Below are 16,748 nucleotides of genomic sequence, written 5' to 3' on the forward strand. Positions count from 1 at the left end.
AAGGACTTAAGTTATTGCAATTATAGTAAAAAAAGGCGGTGGGGGAGGAGGAGCGAATGCCCTTCTATAAAGTAATCCTCAGGGTTTTTCTATGCATGAATCGCTGCACGTTTCCTATATTTAAAGTATATGAAAAGCCTGAAGTAACCAAAACCTAAGGTGGTGATAAACCAAAGAATAAGTGATTCAAGTAGTAAAGAGAGTAAGGGGAGACAGAGGAGACCAGACTGAGAAAGCAGAGAAGAGGAGGAGGAAGAGTTGTTACTAATAATCCTGGTTCTTAAATAAAATAAAAAAAAAAAAAGGGGGGGGGGGGGGAACCCAGAACCAAACCAAACAGAAAATAACCCTGAAACAAATTAAAAAAAACACACCTCAAAACCAAAAAAATAAGGAAAAGAAAAAAGGTGACATCCATGTTAGTCCCACAATATTACAGCTGCTCCTTGCAAAGGGAGTCCTAGAAAAGAAACAGTGAAGAAACTTGGCCTGATGCTCAGATGGAGGTGCCTCGGTCTGGGTCGCTACCGATATTCAGCCCCAGAGTAGGAGTTGGTTGGTAAGGGATCGATGACATTGTTTTGATGGGGCTTCTGAAAAAGCCACCGTTGGGTGCCCTGTGCCTGAAAGGGCCAGTTCGGTGCTCGGGCACGCTGCCGAAGGAGAAACCCGAAGCGGCTTTAGCAGACAGCGTGCGGCTCAGAGTCTGGATCTGTTCTGGTATGAAGGTGGTTGTGGTGATGTGAGTGTTTCTGAAGTCACTGATTTGCTCCAGTGCCTGACGTGTGGGTAAAGTGTCAATGTCCAGCGGGGTCAAGTCAATCGATGAGGTGGAGAACTGTTTATGGGGACTGTCGTCGTCTGTGCAGAGGCTGTTCACGCGCCTGTGGAGGTGTTCCAGGTCGATCTCCTTGTCGTCCTGGGGAAGGAGAAAAACAAGAGGCACCGCTCACCATCGCCATTTGTGCTGGCTTGAAGCTTCACGGTGCGATCAGAACCGCTCGGGAAGCACAACGCACAGTTAACTACAGCTGGCTGTTGGCTGACGGCATCTCTCAACGTCACCGGCAAACCCCCTCACCGCCTGAACCTGGGTGGGCTAAGCCAAACCGAGGCAGACCCTTCCACCACAGCCACCTTCAAACCCCGAATCCGAACAACAAAACTCCAAGTGCTACCGGTAGGTTTTCATCAGGAAAAGCCAGGCTCGGAGCTAGGTGGGTTGGACTAGCAACGGCTGAATAACAGTAAAATTTGTGCCGTGAAAGCAAAGCGTAAGCTCAAACGCCTGGGACGATGCCAGTTCTTCAACTCCGCAATGAGGGCCAGGTTTGGATGTCAACATGGGAGGCTCTGAGGGATCAAGTTGCCATCTTTGTCATCCTCTCAGGGCTTAGGGAAGGGGTAAAAACACCTCGGGTTGCTTTTTGCCTTTATAATATAAATTGTGGTGTAGAAAAGCTGAACTTCCAGACAATCCCCCAAGCACTGGTGACTCATTGACATCACACAGAAAGGAATACACCAGGCAATTTTAAACTGCGATGCCAACAGAGGGATTAATTCTCCCCTTACCTACAAAGAAGCAATTCCATCCATTCTGATGGAATTATGCTCTTGTGGGTGAGATGAAGACAAGGCAGCCTGGGTTATTTATTATAATATATCATTCGTCCTCTTACCTCTGTCCCTTTTCCTTCTTAAATCTCTCCTCCCAGAGAACTCAATTAAAAAGGTTTGTCTGTCATAATTGAGGATTTAAATGGACGGAAATTAAAAAAGAGGAGGAAGTCCTGGGTGACACATAAATCACCTGTATTGTGCATACGTATTTCTACTGCAAAGCTTCATTCAAAGCGGCATTAAGTGTGCGCATACAGGGGTATTCCCTCAGCTCATTGAGAACAAAAATCGATTTCAACTAATCTTAAAATTTACCTTAATCTCTGTGAAATCTACTGGCTCTTCCAGGCCACTAGAAATAGCTCAGACTCTAGGACCTCACAGAGGATAATTAGGCAGCCGATAGATGTGCACTGACGACTTCCAGCCTTGATTACTGCAATTCAATGACTGGCTTGATCCAGAGCTCCCTGAATCAATGGCAAAACTCCTAGTATACCGAGGGGGCTTGAGATCCCTCCTTTGTCTAGGAATGAAGTCAAGCACTCTGAAAAAGTCCACACCTAGAACAAACTGCAGGAGTTCATCTACTTTTAGCAAGACGACTCACTGAATATTGGCACTGGTACCGTGCTGATCACGGAGCCCGACTGGAAGGAGACTGAGAGGCCAGCTCCCCTCTGGGATTTTACCCTCCGAGGGCAGGGAAAGGGAGACAAACCGGGGGCAAAGGGGCAGGGAACGGGGCATCAGGGATCTGCCAGGGACCGGAGGATCGCTGACCACAGAGGTTTTGGGTTGAGCTCACCACAGGAAGGAAAAAATGCAGTGCTCGTTTCTCGGACTCAGCTTTCTGTCTATAGTTTATTCACACGTGGACATAGACATGGATGCACATAACAACCACATAGGTGACATCAAAACCAAACGCATTCACCAAACGCTCTCTTCTAAAAACTTTGGCGCTGCATATGGATGCAGAAGAACTGGGGCCACATTGGAAGCTAAAGAAATATACAGAGGCTCTGTTAGCACGTGCAGGTCATGACTATGTCTCTGAGGGACAGTCCTAAATATTTTTCCTTTTTTTTTTTTTTTTGGATGGATTTTGGTTTGGTTTTCTTTTGTTTGCTTTTTGTTTGTTTGTTTTTAATTTTAAAAAAAACATACAAACACTTTGTAATTTAAAATGCCAATGGGGAAAAGATTGGAATTTCGTCACTTCTGAGCCTCTACAAGTTACTCAAAATATTCCTCTTTCTTCTCTTACAGAGATGCATTTGGGGCTAGGGTCAGACCAGTGAAAATATATAAGCGGTGATATTCTCCCATGCTTAGCCCACAACCCGATCTCCACCCAATCGATACACCAAAATGAGACCCACTCACAGTAAGATTGTGCATATCTCCATAATATGATCTTTCCTCTTCTCTCTTGTGTGATCAGTAGTGAAATATTCAGCAGTTTTCACATTTAAATTATCATCAGGCTTCAGAGTCAACATCCCATTGAGATTACTGGGGCGGTTCATACTTCTCTCAGAGCTACCGTTTAAGGCTGTCTGCAGACTCAGGCAGACATCATTGAATGGATTACTTCTGGCACGCGACCGAAATGTTATCTTCGCAACCATAAGACAATTTTTTTCAGTATAAATGCTTGCATTCTGGAGCACAAGATGGCAGCCACCAGGAAAAAGGGTTGGCTTGCTGACCACAAACTGGCCCAATCTGACCCCCGATTCTGGACTAGTGGCCTGGAAGAGCCAATGGATTTCATGGAAGCTAAAATGAATTTTAAGAAAGTTAGTTACGATGTATTTCTTTGCTGAATGACCCCCACATCCAGGATAGTGGGAACATTCAGCACATACGTCCACGTTAAACTCAGTTTTGAGCCAAGCTTTTCAATTTAGCGTTGAGATGCAATTTTAAGTGCTAAGCTAGTGACCACGTAACAAAGATCAAGGAGGCCAAATTATACCATTTGTGGAAAGTATACACTTGAATTTCTCTGCATTTGAAAATTAAAATAGGAAATTTTATAGTTATATAAAATATCCGTGTTGGATTTTTCTTTTCCTTTGTTATTTATTTTTATGTTTTGCACCAGATAAATATGAAGTATGAAGTTCCGAAAGTTTGGGTAAACATCAATCAAGTAAATTTTAGGTTTTAAAAATAATTTACCAGTTGAAACTGTATGGTTTCCACTCCCGGGAAACCCAATTTAAAGACTAGAGGTTCTTTTTTTTTCCTTTTAATAATGGTCCGGTCCAGATCTTGAACAAAAAAAAAAAAAAGCTTGGGAATTAAAACAGGCAAGAAAAGATGAAACGTATTCTAACATCAGTGCCAATGCTGTCTAATTAGGTAGTGTAATTAATCCTTCCTGATTACACAGCATTAGATTAGCAGGAATAAACACAATGGAGAAACTGCAGAGAAGGTGAGACCACTGCACACAAATTAATAGCAATACCCCACGAGCTACACAGATGTGTCTAAGCTACACAGATAGCAAAGTTATAATTGATAGTGCTACATTAAAGCTCATATTTAGGTTCAGCTTTGGGCACCGCTGCCAAGTACATTTTAATAACTTCTTTTTTTCCTAACGTTTTTCTAGTATTTTGTAGAGCTAAAGACTTAATTATGAAGGTAAGAAATTTGTTGTGAGACTGCATAAGGCTCAGATGGCTGGTAAAGGGACAGGTAGATTGCCACGGGAAGGAAAGCATCACACACGCGGGTGTAGAAGCAAACTCATCTCTGGTGTAAAATAACAAACCTCCCCGTGGTCTCCGTCCAAGATTTTCTGAAATAGGTCTGTAGTAGATTTCAGAAATAATTATGGCCAAGAATAACGTACTCTTGCTTCCCTGGACTTCAGAGGAGATAACGAGAACTGAAGTTCATGGAAGTCTCAAGCGGTTAACATTTCTGAAAATGGGGACAAGCTTATTTAAGAAGCTAACTGCTAATTAAAGGGCTGTTTTGAAAGACTCAGCCACTGAGCTTAGGGGATATATTTTTCAAGAAGCAGCCAAGAAACCTTTGAACTTAGTGGTGAGAATTAGCTCTCACCAATGGGAATAATGAACTAAATACTGATGTATTAATGATGTGCTATTCTACAAGTAACAGTTGTGTTTTACTCCGAACACATCATCCGGATACATCTTTTTTCTTTTCATTCAAGCTTTTCTAGAAAGAATAGCTAAAGAGATTTTGAGGAATAACATTTGCCTTAAAAAATCAGGAAGCTAAGGAATTATCTCTGAATTTGATTCCCCGCCCTCTCTAACGCTATAAAGTCAAGGCAGCAATCTTTAGGGTGCATGAAAATTCCCCAGGAGAAACGGAGGGTCTAATACCTCTTTTGATGGGACCCGGGAGCCTTTCCTTTTATTCCACCACGTTTCCAACATTGCAATGAAACAGGATAGGACAATCCCAGCAGCGAGGATGCAGAAAACACCTGCAAAACTTTTTATGTCCAGGGCACCTCCTTTCTGTTTGGTATCCACAGATGAGTAAAGATCACATTGACCGTTCTTCGGCCACCACTTATGCTTCAGTATGTCCATGTCGCCGTTCTGCTGCAGCTCCAAAATCCTTGAGGAGAAAGCACAGAGTCAGGGGTTACAGCGGGGCGGTGAGGGTGGCACCTGAGAGCGCGAGGATGTGATTTGGCTACCTGAAACCTTCCCACGTGTCTTGGAAAGCCAAGCAGCTGATGAATCCAGATGGACTGATTTAGCCAGAAAAGAAAGCTTGAATATTGGGTTGCCTGTAAGACTGAGCACATGGATATCTGTGCTCCACTCTAGATACAGGAAAGCACACACAAGTCTCTCTCTCCTTCTTTTAAGACCCTTAATGAAAATGTTTTACTTAATAGACCATATTTTCTTAACTAGCTTTCACTACAGGCTATGTCAATCGACTTTTGTGGTCCATTGGATATTTGACAACATATATTTTGCGTTTTAATCACTGAAGAAGAGACATTTTAATTAAAAAAAAAAAAAAAAAGGAAAATACAGTTCAGATGTACCACAGGATACACGTTACCTTATTGTAAACTGATCTTTATCAGGCTACCTACTTGCTGCTTTGGAGCGAGAGCGGAACCATCTTAGTTGCAGTCAGTGACGACCTAAACTAATCTTGCTCAACGGGAGCGTGCGACCTGCTAGTAAGTGATTTCCATAGGAAGGTTCTTGGCTGCCAAATTCACTCATCTTTGCACCTCTGTACCCAGCCCACCGCCAAAGATTTACCGGGCAGCTTGCAAGGCCAACGTATTTAGCTAGACTTCCTGTGGGATGAACAGTTTGAGAAACGAGAATTTTGTTTGGAAGAAGATTTTCATATTTAGTTCATTTATTCCTGGGGAGAGTGTTTTTTTAAAAACCTCCAGAAGTGACTAGAGTAGCAGCTGGGTGCATCTGGTTACCCAAAATAAAAAAATTCAATGATTACACTTAATAAGAATAAAACAGGGGGAATGTTTTCCTTCATGTAATAAACTTGTTTTTCATTTCAGTGTTGGAAGGCAAACAATTACCTGTGCAATCATTTGACACAGCATGCAAAAAATCCAAGCGCACACAAACCAGCAGAGCTCTGGGATGTTGCTACCAGAGTCTGTGCTGCATCGAAGCGGGAAGAAAAGCTGTCCCGCTGGCCCAGGGCTACCGTAACAGCTCAGTGCAGTCGTCTGCCTCAACCTCAGAAAGATGCAATATTATGAAAGGGAGTTTGAATGCACACGGCAACTGCTCTGTACAGAGATCATTCCATCTCTAATGCCAATTGAACAGGTAGTCATGTCAATGAAGCCACTAAATTTTCTATGGTATGTCCAGATGACCATGTACTTATGTTGTGGTCCTACCAGGAATGGGAGACTTCACGCAGCCATCAGTGGCTTAAATCCCAGCACAGCTCTGGAGTAAGCTTCTGCTTCCTACCTAGGAGTACGTCCCGTGACTGAGGTCCCAACCTGTTCAGAGGGGAACTGCTTGTCCACCTCGGTGCCGTACCAAAGGGAACACTGCCCTTGAGGAACAGGCTGCAGGTGATAACATATGGCTTTGGAGATGCCAGAGTCACCTTGTTCGCATAGCTTTGTGTGCATAAGAAGTGGGACAAATTCTGTGCAATGCCTACTGACAGTACATCGCTGAAGGTCCAGCCCTGGAGAATGGCGAACGACGTCGGAGTTGCCTGGGCTGTATTTTGAATTGTCCCAAACCCAATGCCAACTTAGGGAAACCCCATCCCAAAGCTTCCCGAGGGGGCAGGGATAAGTCAAGGACGGGAGGACTCTCCACTGCAAGAGACAGAATAGCTGGTACGAGAGATCCATGTTCGGAGGAGCTTTGGAGGCATGGGGACCGTACGCAGGATTGCTGTCATTGCTGCCTACAGCTGCCTATTGAGAGCGTGTAGAGAAGCTGAAGCCAGACCCAGTGACAGGAAGAGATGCAACTGGGAGAAACTGGATCACGAGCAATTTCGACTAGATAAAAGGAAAATGGGAGAGGTCAAACACTGGAACAGAGAATTTGTGACATCTCCATCCTTGGCGATATTCAAAGGCCAAGTGGGCAAGGCCCAGAGCAACCTGACCGAACTGGACCTGCCTTGAGCAGAGGGCTGGGCTGGAGACCTCCGGAGGTCCTTTCCCGCCGTAATTACTCTTCTGCAACTGCAAACACAGTCCATATGCTACTCTCTATCACGGCACACAGTCCTTACAGACATAAGTCACCATAATTCTGGTTCTCGCTACCCTAACGTCCTGCATTAGGACTTACGTGAGTATTTTTGCCCAAATAGTCCAGTCTGCCAGGTTAGCAGGAGCAGCAGATAGTCAGCATAAACAGAAACCTTTTGTATAAGTTCTTGTGATGTAATAGAAGATTAATTTTCGATGCCCAATACTAACATTTGGCATATGTGTTTTTATATCTACACAAGGCAGTAACAGAACAACATTGTGGGGCTTATTTCTTCCAGCAGCAGCTCTAATCCCTGAGCAGGGCTATTTTCTCTTTTTTATTCAGTCGGTAATAGAACGAACCATCCAAATGATTGCTCTATTCTCATTAATTAAATGATTCTTCACTTGTCAGTATAATTCCTGATTACACAAGACAACTTTTTAACAATAGGCATTTGCATAAAGACACTGAACTTTGGCTTGTTCCTTAAGGGAGATTTATTCCTAATTGTACTCCTGGTAATTATTGGCAATTTTCTTTATGGATGTAACATATAAGTTCAATTATTTAAAGGAAAACGTAAAAAAAAAAACAAAACAGAAGCAGAAACCAGGGATAGTAATTGTATCATTACATGGAAAAGCTTGAGAAATGGAAAGCTTATAATGAAGCCTTGTAAAACAGCAGCTGAAAACAGATGTTGAGAGATAAAATACATATAAAGAGAAATTGTAAGAGCATGAATATCTAGCTATATTAGCTGCATACAGAGGAAAAGGGAGCTCCCTGTCAGACTTGGCAAACACTTTGTTTCTGAATTCACCCCTTTGTGGAACCGAAGTAACAGTGAACGTATTAAGAAGATTTAACACTACCAACCTGGTCCTAGCTATGAAATTTCCTGGTTTTGTAGCACATTTCCAGAAACGAAAATGCTATTTTTATTGAAATTCCCTGAAAACCCCCAGGAGGAAGGGAGGTTTCTCACCAGCACACCCATCACAGAGGCATCACTCTCCTGGCGTGCGTGGGAGCTTCCCACACGATGGCACTGCTGCCATAAAAATACCAGATCTGCTGCAGTTCCTCAATCCCATACACCCCAATCAGATACCTGTTGGGTGGCGGACATTACAATCAGTTTGATATGTGATTTTTCAAATTTAATAAACGACTAAAGTAATAATGCATTAGCTAGATGCTCTGAATGATAATGATGCCTTAAATGCTATAATTCCAGCAAGTGCCTCTTCTCACAAGTCCCAGATTATTTTTTTTTTTTTTACAACTGAACTTTTCCTCGACAGCCTCGGCTCCTTTGAGCCTGCGGTATCGGCATGGAGTAGGATTGCAACGTGTAAGCCAGTAATAAGAGCGGTGGAAAGTAACAACTAGGATGCGTGAGTTCCTGCTGTTTTGAAATACCATAGTCTTAAAAAGCTTACAAAAAAAGCTTATATATTGAAATAATCTGATTTGCCTGAAAAACATGACCTTTAAAACTTGCTTACGGATAAAGCGCGGGTCTTAATATATTCTTCTCTATCAGGCGAACTGTTACGGTAACATTTTTCAAGGCAATGATGTAAAGTTGTTAAGCTGCACAAAAGAAAATGTCTGCATGCACTTAAACTAATTTGGCCCTGAATTCACAGTGCCAAGTGATGTCTAGTGGATATAAGCACGGAAAACTAAACTGCCTGTGGTTTCCAAATCTGATAGCGATGTGAACAAATCCTACTGAATCCATGGGAATAGGGCTGGATTCAGCTCGGTAACTGCCTACTTTGCTGCTGGCAGTGAAATGCAATTATTCCTGCAAAATACCCACAGATAAAAAAACACAACTTATTATGATAGCAAGGTGTCAAAAATGCTACAGAATTGAGACATCTGTGACAACACTGTTTTCCCAATTTTGTTTTATTCTTTCCAAGTTATCTGTAGCGAGCAAGAGACCCGACAGGCCATTTACAATGAGATCAGAAACACCAACGCATGGTCTGAGCTGCAAAAGGTTACTGAATATCGGCTTCCTACCCCAGGTCGGTGTTATCCAGAGGGATAACTTCACCATCGGTACTGACAAGGAGGAGGAGACCATGAGGTGCTACTCTGGCTCTGGTCTCCAGGACCAGGCTGCTGCAGAGAGGAGATGCACAGAGCTGTGCAACGAGTGCCTGCTGTCAAAAGGGGGAGAAAAAGTAAATAGATAAATTTAAAAAAGCTGTTGGTGTACCTTAATGGGGTGTGCCTTGGGGGACAGAGCCAAGATCCCAGCCCTCGTGCTGGCTCCTGGGGAAGCTCCGGGTAGTTTGCACGGGTCCCGTCCGAGTGCTCGGTGCCCGCAGGTGGGCCAGGCAGTTCAAAGGGCTCAGGTAACCTCTGCAGAGTCGAACTCTGCTGGCAAATGCTCCACACTGGAGCTTTTCTAACAAAAATCTGGTGCTGAGTCTCCGTAGAATTCTGTTCCCCTCTTGTAAAACAAGACATGAAACTAAGCCGATTTGTGACCATCCTTCAGTTATTAAAGTAGACAGGTAGGAACCCACAAGAAGGGTTTGTTTTTGTTTTAGTGAAGCAACTGCCTTAATCTTTCTTATTCACGGCAATAACTGGAGTGATGCCAACTCCTATTGCATCTCCCTGAGCGGGCTCGAGGTTTTGGCAAAGCAGGCCCCCCCTCCGTGGCAAAGCAGCTTTTGCAGGTGCCACCTGCCAGGCTGGCTCAGGGCTTCAGTGCTGTCTCCTGCCTCGGAAAGAGGCAGTCCCAGCCATCAGGTGGGAAACAGGGAATGAAGATGGAGACATGCAAGTAGGAGGCTTTTGGGGGTCCTTTTCACCTTCCCCCCCATCCCTCAGCAGAACTGAGATCTGATGAGTTTTCCCTATTTTGACATTATCCCTGGGGCTTTGCGGGAGATGCACGTCGATGCTGAAAGCCTTGGCTTTGATGCTGTTTCTCAGGGCCAACAAATATTGCCATTCCCCAGCTGACCAACAAATCGCCTTTGCATCATACTGCAGCCAAGGACCGTTATGAAGCTGCTGAGGAGAGCGAAGGATCTATCTGTATTCACCTACAGGAGGGGAATACTCCTGTGCGGTTTTGTCTTGCTCAAACACACAGAAATAAAACTCAGGAGTGTTTAGAGAGCTGGTGGGAAGGTGTTCGTCCACAAATGGCTGCTTGCCTGGCACCAGCTGCGCTACCCAGTGAGCCACCCCTAGACCTAAGCCTAGAATTAAAAGGGGCATCAGCTCATTGAAAAATACAGCCCAGAGGTGAAGGAGGCTTGGGAAGGTGCAGGGCAGAAGTAGCTGTCCCGAGGTGAAAGAAGGAGGGGAGCAGTGCCAGTGCCTGCTCCCGAGCAGACTGCGGCGATGCTAGGAGAGCTTGCAAGGTGAGCAAAGCACCCGGAGGCAGAAACATCATTGCTATTCCAGGCTCTCCTTCAACTACAGGTCTTGATATCTGTAAACAAAAAATCTGGTTTTGGAGAGACTGTTTTCTGTGGCTTTTTTAGGTTTTGTGTTTGTTTGGTTCTTTTTTTTTTTTTTTTAAGCCAGCATTTAAATGAGCTGCCAATCACGGTCTCCACGAGAGGAAATTTTTCATGCCAGCCAAATGCAGCTTGGGCTGCCAGATGAGACGAAGCCGCGCTCCCTCTCCACCCGTTCCCACCACTTAACCTAGCCAAAGAGTGCCCTTGGGTCCAGCTGCGAAGCCTGTTTTCTGGCAGGGACTCCCAGCAGATTGAAACCCAAGTAACTTGTGCCCCATGAGGGGGGGCAGGTGGTCGCCTTCCGATCCGCCCTTCAGCAGTGCTCGGCATCGCGCCGCTGTCACTGGGAAGTCCGTGCGCAGAAACAAGGATAAACTCGCCTTCATAGGGATGATAGGAGAGGCAGTAGTAAACCAGACCTGCTGTTCAGCATTAAGGATTTGCATATCAAACAATATTAAAAGAAAGCAGCTGACCTTCTGTTTTGCTCAGCAATAAACCGTTAGCTTCAGAAGACGCAGCACTCGTAACTTGGATCCCATAAATTAGTATCACTTTGTTCAAATAAGTGAACTTCCTTTAACTTAAATCTGTTAAACTTACATGGATGCGCTCTCTCAAATACAGAAGGCTAAACTGAAATGAAACAGCATCTGCAGTAATAAGAAGTGAAATATTAAGTGTATTTATTGCACGACTGTGGTGGAATTTTAAAACGATGGCTCTATAATAGTTTTGTTCAAGCTGCAAAGTTTTGCTGAATACTAACAATTCAGAAACCTAGATAAAGACAAAAATCAAGTTATTAAAGATCTTCTGCTTACTTTTAATATAGAAAAAGCTGAGATGAGCTTAACCGGCGTTTCACCACGCAGATCTTTCCTGCTCAGGAGAAAGCGGCGATAAAAGTATTAGTACCTATTTATAAATCCCAAATGACAAGAGAACATCTACAGTCAGCTGCATAAATATCATGAGTTCATTAAGCTCAGTGCTGTTATGGTAAACACCAAATTAATTCATTATGGTGAGTCACGGTACGCTGCCAACCTTATTAAAACAAACAAACATACTTTCAAGGTATATTGGTTCCTGTGCACTACCTGTATTCCAGTCCTCTTTTAGAAAATTACTTCAAAAATGACAGTTACTAAGCTTTATAAAAATTCAGTCCTTCATGGCCACATGAATGCCTGCGGCCTCATTTTCCTCTTGCGTTCATTACCATAAACCAAAAGGGAGTCCACGCACATCAAGGCAGGGACAGCTCATCGAGTCTGCAGAAGAACGAAGCCAACTTTGATGCGGTCCCTGCAACCAGGACAGCTCTGCCCTGGGAAAGGCCATCTTGCTAACTGTCACGCTTCCACCATCGTCTCTGCGACCCAACGATCAGCTGTGATGTCGCATACGATTGCCGTGGAATGGAGATTGCGCTCCTTCCTAAAATTACACTTTCTTCAACCTGTCCCCTACAATAACGCTTGTGCAACGCTGGAGGCAATCATAAATGACATTTTGACTATACGAGGAGACAGTATGATTACATACACACAACTTGAGCTGCAGGTCCCAAGCTGCACATAAACAAATCAGTAGCTCTTTTCAGAACTGAAGTAATTGATGATTTCACAGAAAATCAGGAAACCTCAATGTCCAAAGTCAGCGGGAGTTTCATCATTAACATACAGACAGCAGAGACCAACCCAGAGCACACTTGGGAAGCCAACCCTTCTGGTTAGGCTGTGATGAAAGTGGCAGGGCACCTGGATTAGCCAAAAAATGGAAAGCTTGGAAAGTGCCCTTTCCGTCACCACGTACTTCTTAGACGTCTTCTCCCCAAAATCTCGCCAGACCAAACGTTTCCTCCAGTGTCACTTGTCAACTGCCCCTTGCCCGAGAAGACCTGTGGTTAACAAGCTACGTAAAGAACTGCTCTCCTGCTTAGCAGGAGAAAGCAAATAATTGAAAAGCACTTTAGTTTGACTTTGTTACTGTTTTTTTCAAGAGTGAGATGCAAACAGACACTTTTTTGTGTCAATTACTAGGTAAGCTAGCTCATTCTCAGAATTGTTTTTGAGCACAAAGTGATAAATTAAACTCCAAAAGTTTTCTGTAAGAAAACACCAAAATGAAATATTAAAATGTTCGTCTTTTAAGGAAAATAATATATTTTTTTAAAAAATTAGATCATAAGGAATAACTTTAACTAATCTGATTAGACCATCTGCTGGTGTCCTACGAGAAAGATACATAAACAAGGAATTCACTGAACCTGACCTAGCACTGAATGAATATGCAAGCCTCACCTTCAGCTAAGAAGCAATTACACGAGAAATGAAATTACTGACATGATTAATCTTAAGAGTTGTGGTGACTAGCGAACTTTAATTTTTATATATTGTAGATGTTTATGCTACCTTTAAAAGTCAAGCACTCATTACAGCTATGACAATATGGTCTTTGCTAATATCAAAGTTGGACTCCAATGAATTGGTAACAGGCAGAATGAAAGCAAGCCCAAAAGACGACACTGGAGAGCTGAAAAGGAAAAGACGGTAAGTGCCGCAGAGCCCCAGAGCATACCTGCAGTCAGAAAGGGAACACCTCGGGTGGTGTTTGAAAATGTCAGCATCATCCTTAAGCACATTGTGATATTTGGGTTATTGGGTACAGGGAAAGGTCTTTCATTTTAGTGTAAGAACCTGGAAATGATCATCTTTGCTTGGAGTCATGCTTCAGGCAGTGCAAAGCCTCATTCTTATACAAACTACCTACCATCCACATTTTGAGAAACAGAAGACACATCAGTCGCATGAAGTCCTGTTAACTGACACTCTAGAACAGCTCATTTTTAAGTAAGAGATCTAGGTGGCACTCAGATATCTGATGTTTATTTGCTATTTACCTAAGCAAAGGTAACAAAATACATAGCTGATGATTCTCTCACTTTTTTTAAACTGTTTCTCCAGTGCTTTTTTTTTTTTAAGCCCTTAAAAATGAAACCCAAAACCTTCAAAATTTTCTCTTAGATAGTGTTTAAATGAGTGATTTACACAGTTTGATTTAAATATCATCATTTGGGTTATAAAAAAACCCAAATCAATAGTTTAAAGCTATCTCCAAGGTGAATAGAGTTGTTGATAGAATAGGAGAAGCTAGACAGATAAATACAGAGTCTGAAGATCAAATCACAGCAATATGCTTTGTGTCTGAAATTTGACATTTAAAATTATCTCAAAGGCTTTTATCTCCTAGGTACTTGGTTACAGTAGTGAAAGCTTCCCAGATCCATTCCCATCCAAGGCTTTAAACATATTGGGGTTTGAGACCAGTACTTCTGAACACCAACACTGCACTAACCAACCTTATAAATGAATGTTATACTGCGGAGAGCCCTCTCCAAACGACCCTTTGGACGTTGAAAGCGAAAATGTTTAAGGTATCCCATATGATATATTACTGCTTCAAATTTAATTCATTACTTTGATTTGTTCTCCCAAGCAAAAGCGTTCCATACAAGAACTAGTTCTAGAGACACAGCCAAAATATGTTCTTTCTTTAAAGCCTTTCTCAAATCATACTAATGAATACTCTTCAAATACACCCAGCAGTACAGTGACAATCTGGAATTGCCACAGCTCTGCCCAGGAAATTACGAGTGTCCCTGCCAAATTTACAGGAGGCACTGATGAGTGAATTCGACCATCCTTGAAAAAAAAAAAAATTAAGATTTCTTAGACTAAATCTTGCAGTTTGAGAAATGCTACTCCTGCTGTTTAGGCTAAACGTGTGTTAACCCATGCTTTTGACACAAGCCTGGCCCAAGTTACAAATAGATCTGCCCGAGATGGAAATATCGTCTCGGACACCTCGGGGGCTAGCTCTGCCTACTTGCCCTTCCACGGTCCATCAGGCAAGCTTTCCTCAAAGACATGCGAGATCATAAATTTCTCTACCTTCATGACCATTCAGATCTTTTAACCTCCCCTGGGTGTAGAAGGAAACGATGAAAGATGAAGCAATACAACTTTGCAAGCAAAGAAGCTACCCGACTTCCGCGCTATGCTCGAGCTGTGCGCAGCCCGAACCGATGCCATGCGTCGCTGCTGCCTTTCGTAACCGTGTTGCTGTTACGTAGGGGAGATAAGCTAGGAATTGGTCTCGTCGCTGTTGCTCATCAGACTTAGCGATTACCTTCAGTAACATGTCAGCGTGCCAGACTGCTGACCCTGTATACGTAGGTTTTTTGCCGACAGGATTGCTTACTGACAGATTTCGAAGACAGAGCATCTTTCAGTGCCCTTGCAGGACTACCAGCAATATAGAGAGGTGAAGAAGCCTGGCACAGAAACCCCACTAGCTACTGGGGGTTACAAAAGTTAATAATTGATGGTTTATTGCCCACCTTCCACAGCAGTGTGTGTCCTGAGGGGCTGCAGTCTACTTTGCATGATAGGAATCAGGGCGTTAAGCAGCACGGTGTTTACTTGCAGGATCACACTACGTGAGATTTCCATATTCCGGACAAGTGCCTTGATAAGATTCAATCAGGATAACAATCTGCAGGAGGACTGAGTGTTTATTCTGTTAATAAAGGCATCTCCCTGGTAACGCTGCGGTTTTTCAAGAGCCGCAGCCAGCTAGCTTGGCTGAACTCTTGTCTCCCAAACTTTGCCTGATCAGGTCCTCTGGTCCCTTCTGCATGGCAATAAGCAAGGGCTGAACCCGTTCACGTGCGTAACGGTTTAATTTTGGGCTCCGGGTTTCAGTGCTTTGGAACAAGGCAGCGCAATCCAGACCTACCATTACTTTCGCTGCCGGAGGAAGCGGAGCGGAAGGAATTGGCTGGAGGATCTGAAGTTTTGCATTTCACCTCGTACCTTTTCCCCGCTCAAGTCTAGGCCCATATTATTCACATGAACTTCAGGGATGCCTGTCCTGCGCAAAACAAGTTTGTTAGGCAAAATACACCTGCAGCAAAACCACTAGTGTACCCAAGTCTTCCAGGTCACAACTGAGACTCTTCCATAGAGTAAGAACAGTAAATAAGAGAAGAAGAGTAAGTAGAGTTCTTGTCACCTGCAAGAACGCACCCCTTTCATGCCTTGTATTTCTAATATTTCATATTGGAGTGTCCAAGGATCACATTCAATAGCAAACTTACAGAAGTTAGAAACAATGTAAACAGGAAAAGTTTCGAGGAGTAATCTCAAGCTTCATTTTTAAATTGAATGGTTAAAAAAAATAAAAATCAGTTTCCTGACAGAGCAATAGTACAATCCGATTTATTTTTTTTTTTTTAAACTCCAGAATGATTTTAAAGCATTTGACATTGTGACAAAACTCGGTGATTTTCATGAGGAATTCTGCCTTCTTTCACTGCGTATCTTGATTATCAAAGTCCACACGGTTAAACCAAATACTTTTCTTACATTCTGTTCTTAAAAGTAAGGAACACAATTTCAGTATTTAGTTTTTCAGTCTCAGAACATCTAATTGTTTCTCAGTGTTTGGAAGTTTTCTGTTTTTCTTTAGAGATACGGGTTTTTTTTTTCCCCTCTCACCAATCTATTGGTAACTGACCTGAAGATTATATTCCATTCAGCTCAGGGGAAGAGGAGACGTACGAAACATAAGCTTGTATAGCAATGACAGAACACATCATTTGTATCCTAGAAGTATTTTACAGCTTGACCAACCAAATCTGCAATTACAGGAGATGCCTTGAAGCAAAAATCTCTCATAGTCAGCCAGACCGGATAATGGGCACGCTTACCCTCCGTTATTGTATCTACTGTCACTTCTTTTATAAAATGATTAATCCCACTTGCAGTTATGCAATTTCTACCATCCAAAATCTCAGAGAAGGAAGTTTGGGAGT

General features: G+C 43.0%; 1 protein-coding gene across 1 annotated transcript in view; it reads right to left on the minus strand.

The window, feature by feature from the left end:
• Positions 1-413: 413 nt before the first annotated feature.
• Positions 414-16,748, minus strand: part of GRID2 (glutamate receptor, ionotropic, delta 2) — a 228,769-nt gene continuing 212,434 nt past the window's right edge. The window contains exons 12-13 of the mRNA XM_009696005.1: positions 5,001-5,241; positions 414-919 (exon numbers count right to left, since the gene is read on the minus strand). Coding sequence (XP_009694307.1) covers positions 497-919; positions 5,001-5,241 — 664 coding nt within the window. The 3' untranslated portion in view covers positions 414-496. The remainder of the gene's footprint in view (positions 920-5,000; positions 5,242-16,748) is intronic.

The sequence above is a fragment of the Cariama cristata genome, unplaced genomic scaffold (genome assembly GCF_000690535.1).
Source record: "Cariama cristata isolate BGI_N322 unplaced genomic scaffold, ASM69053v1 scaffold10292, whole genome shotgun sequence".
In the NCBI taxonomy this organism is placed as follows: Eukaryota; Metazoa; Chordata; class Aves; order Cariamiformes; family Cariamidae; genus Cariama; species Cariama cristata.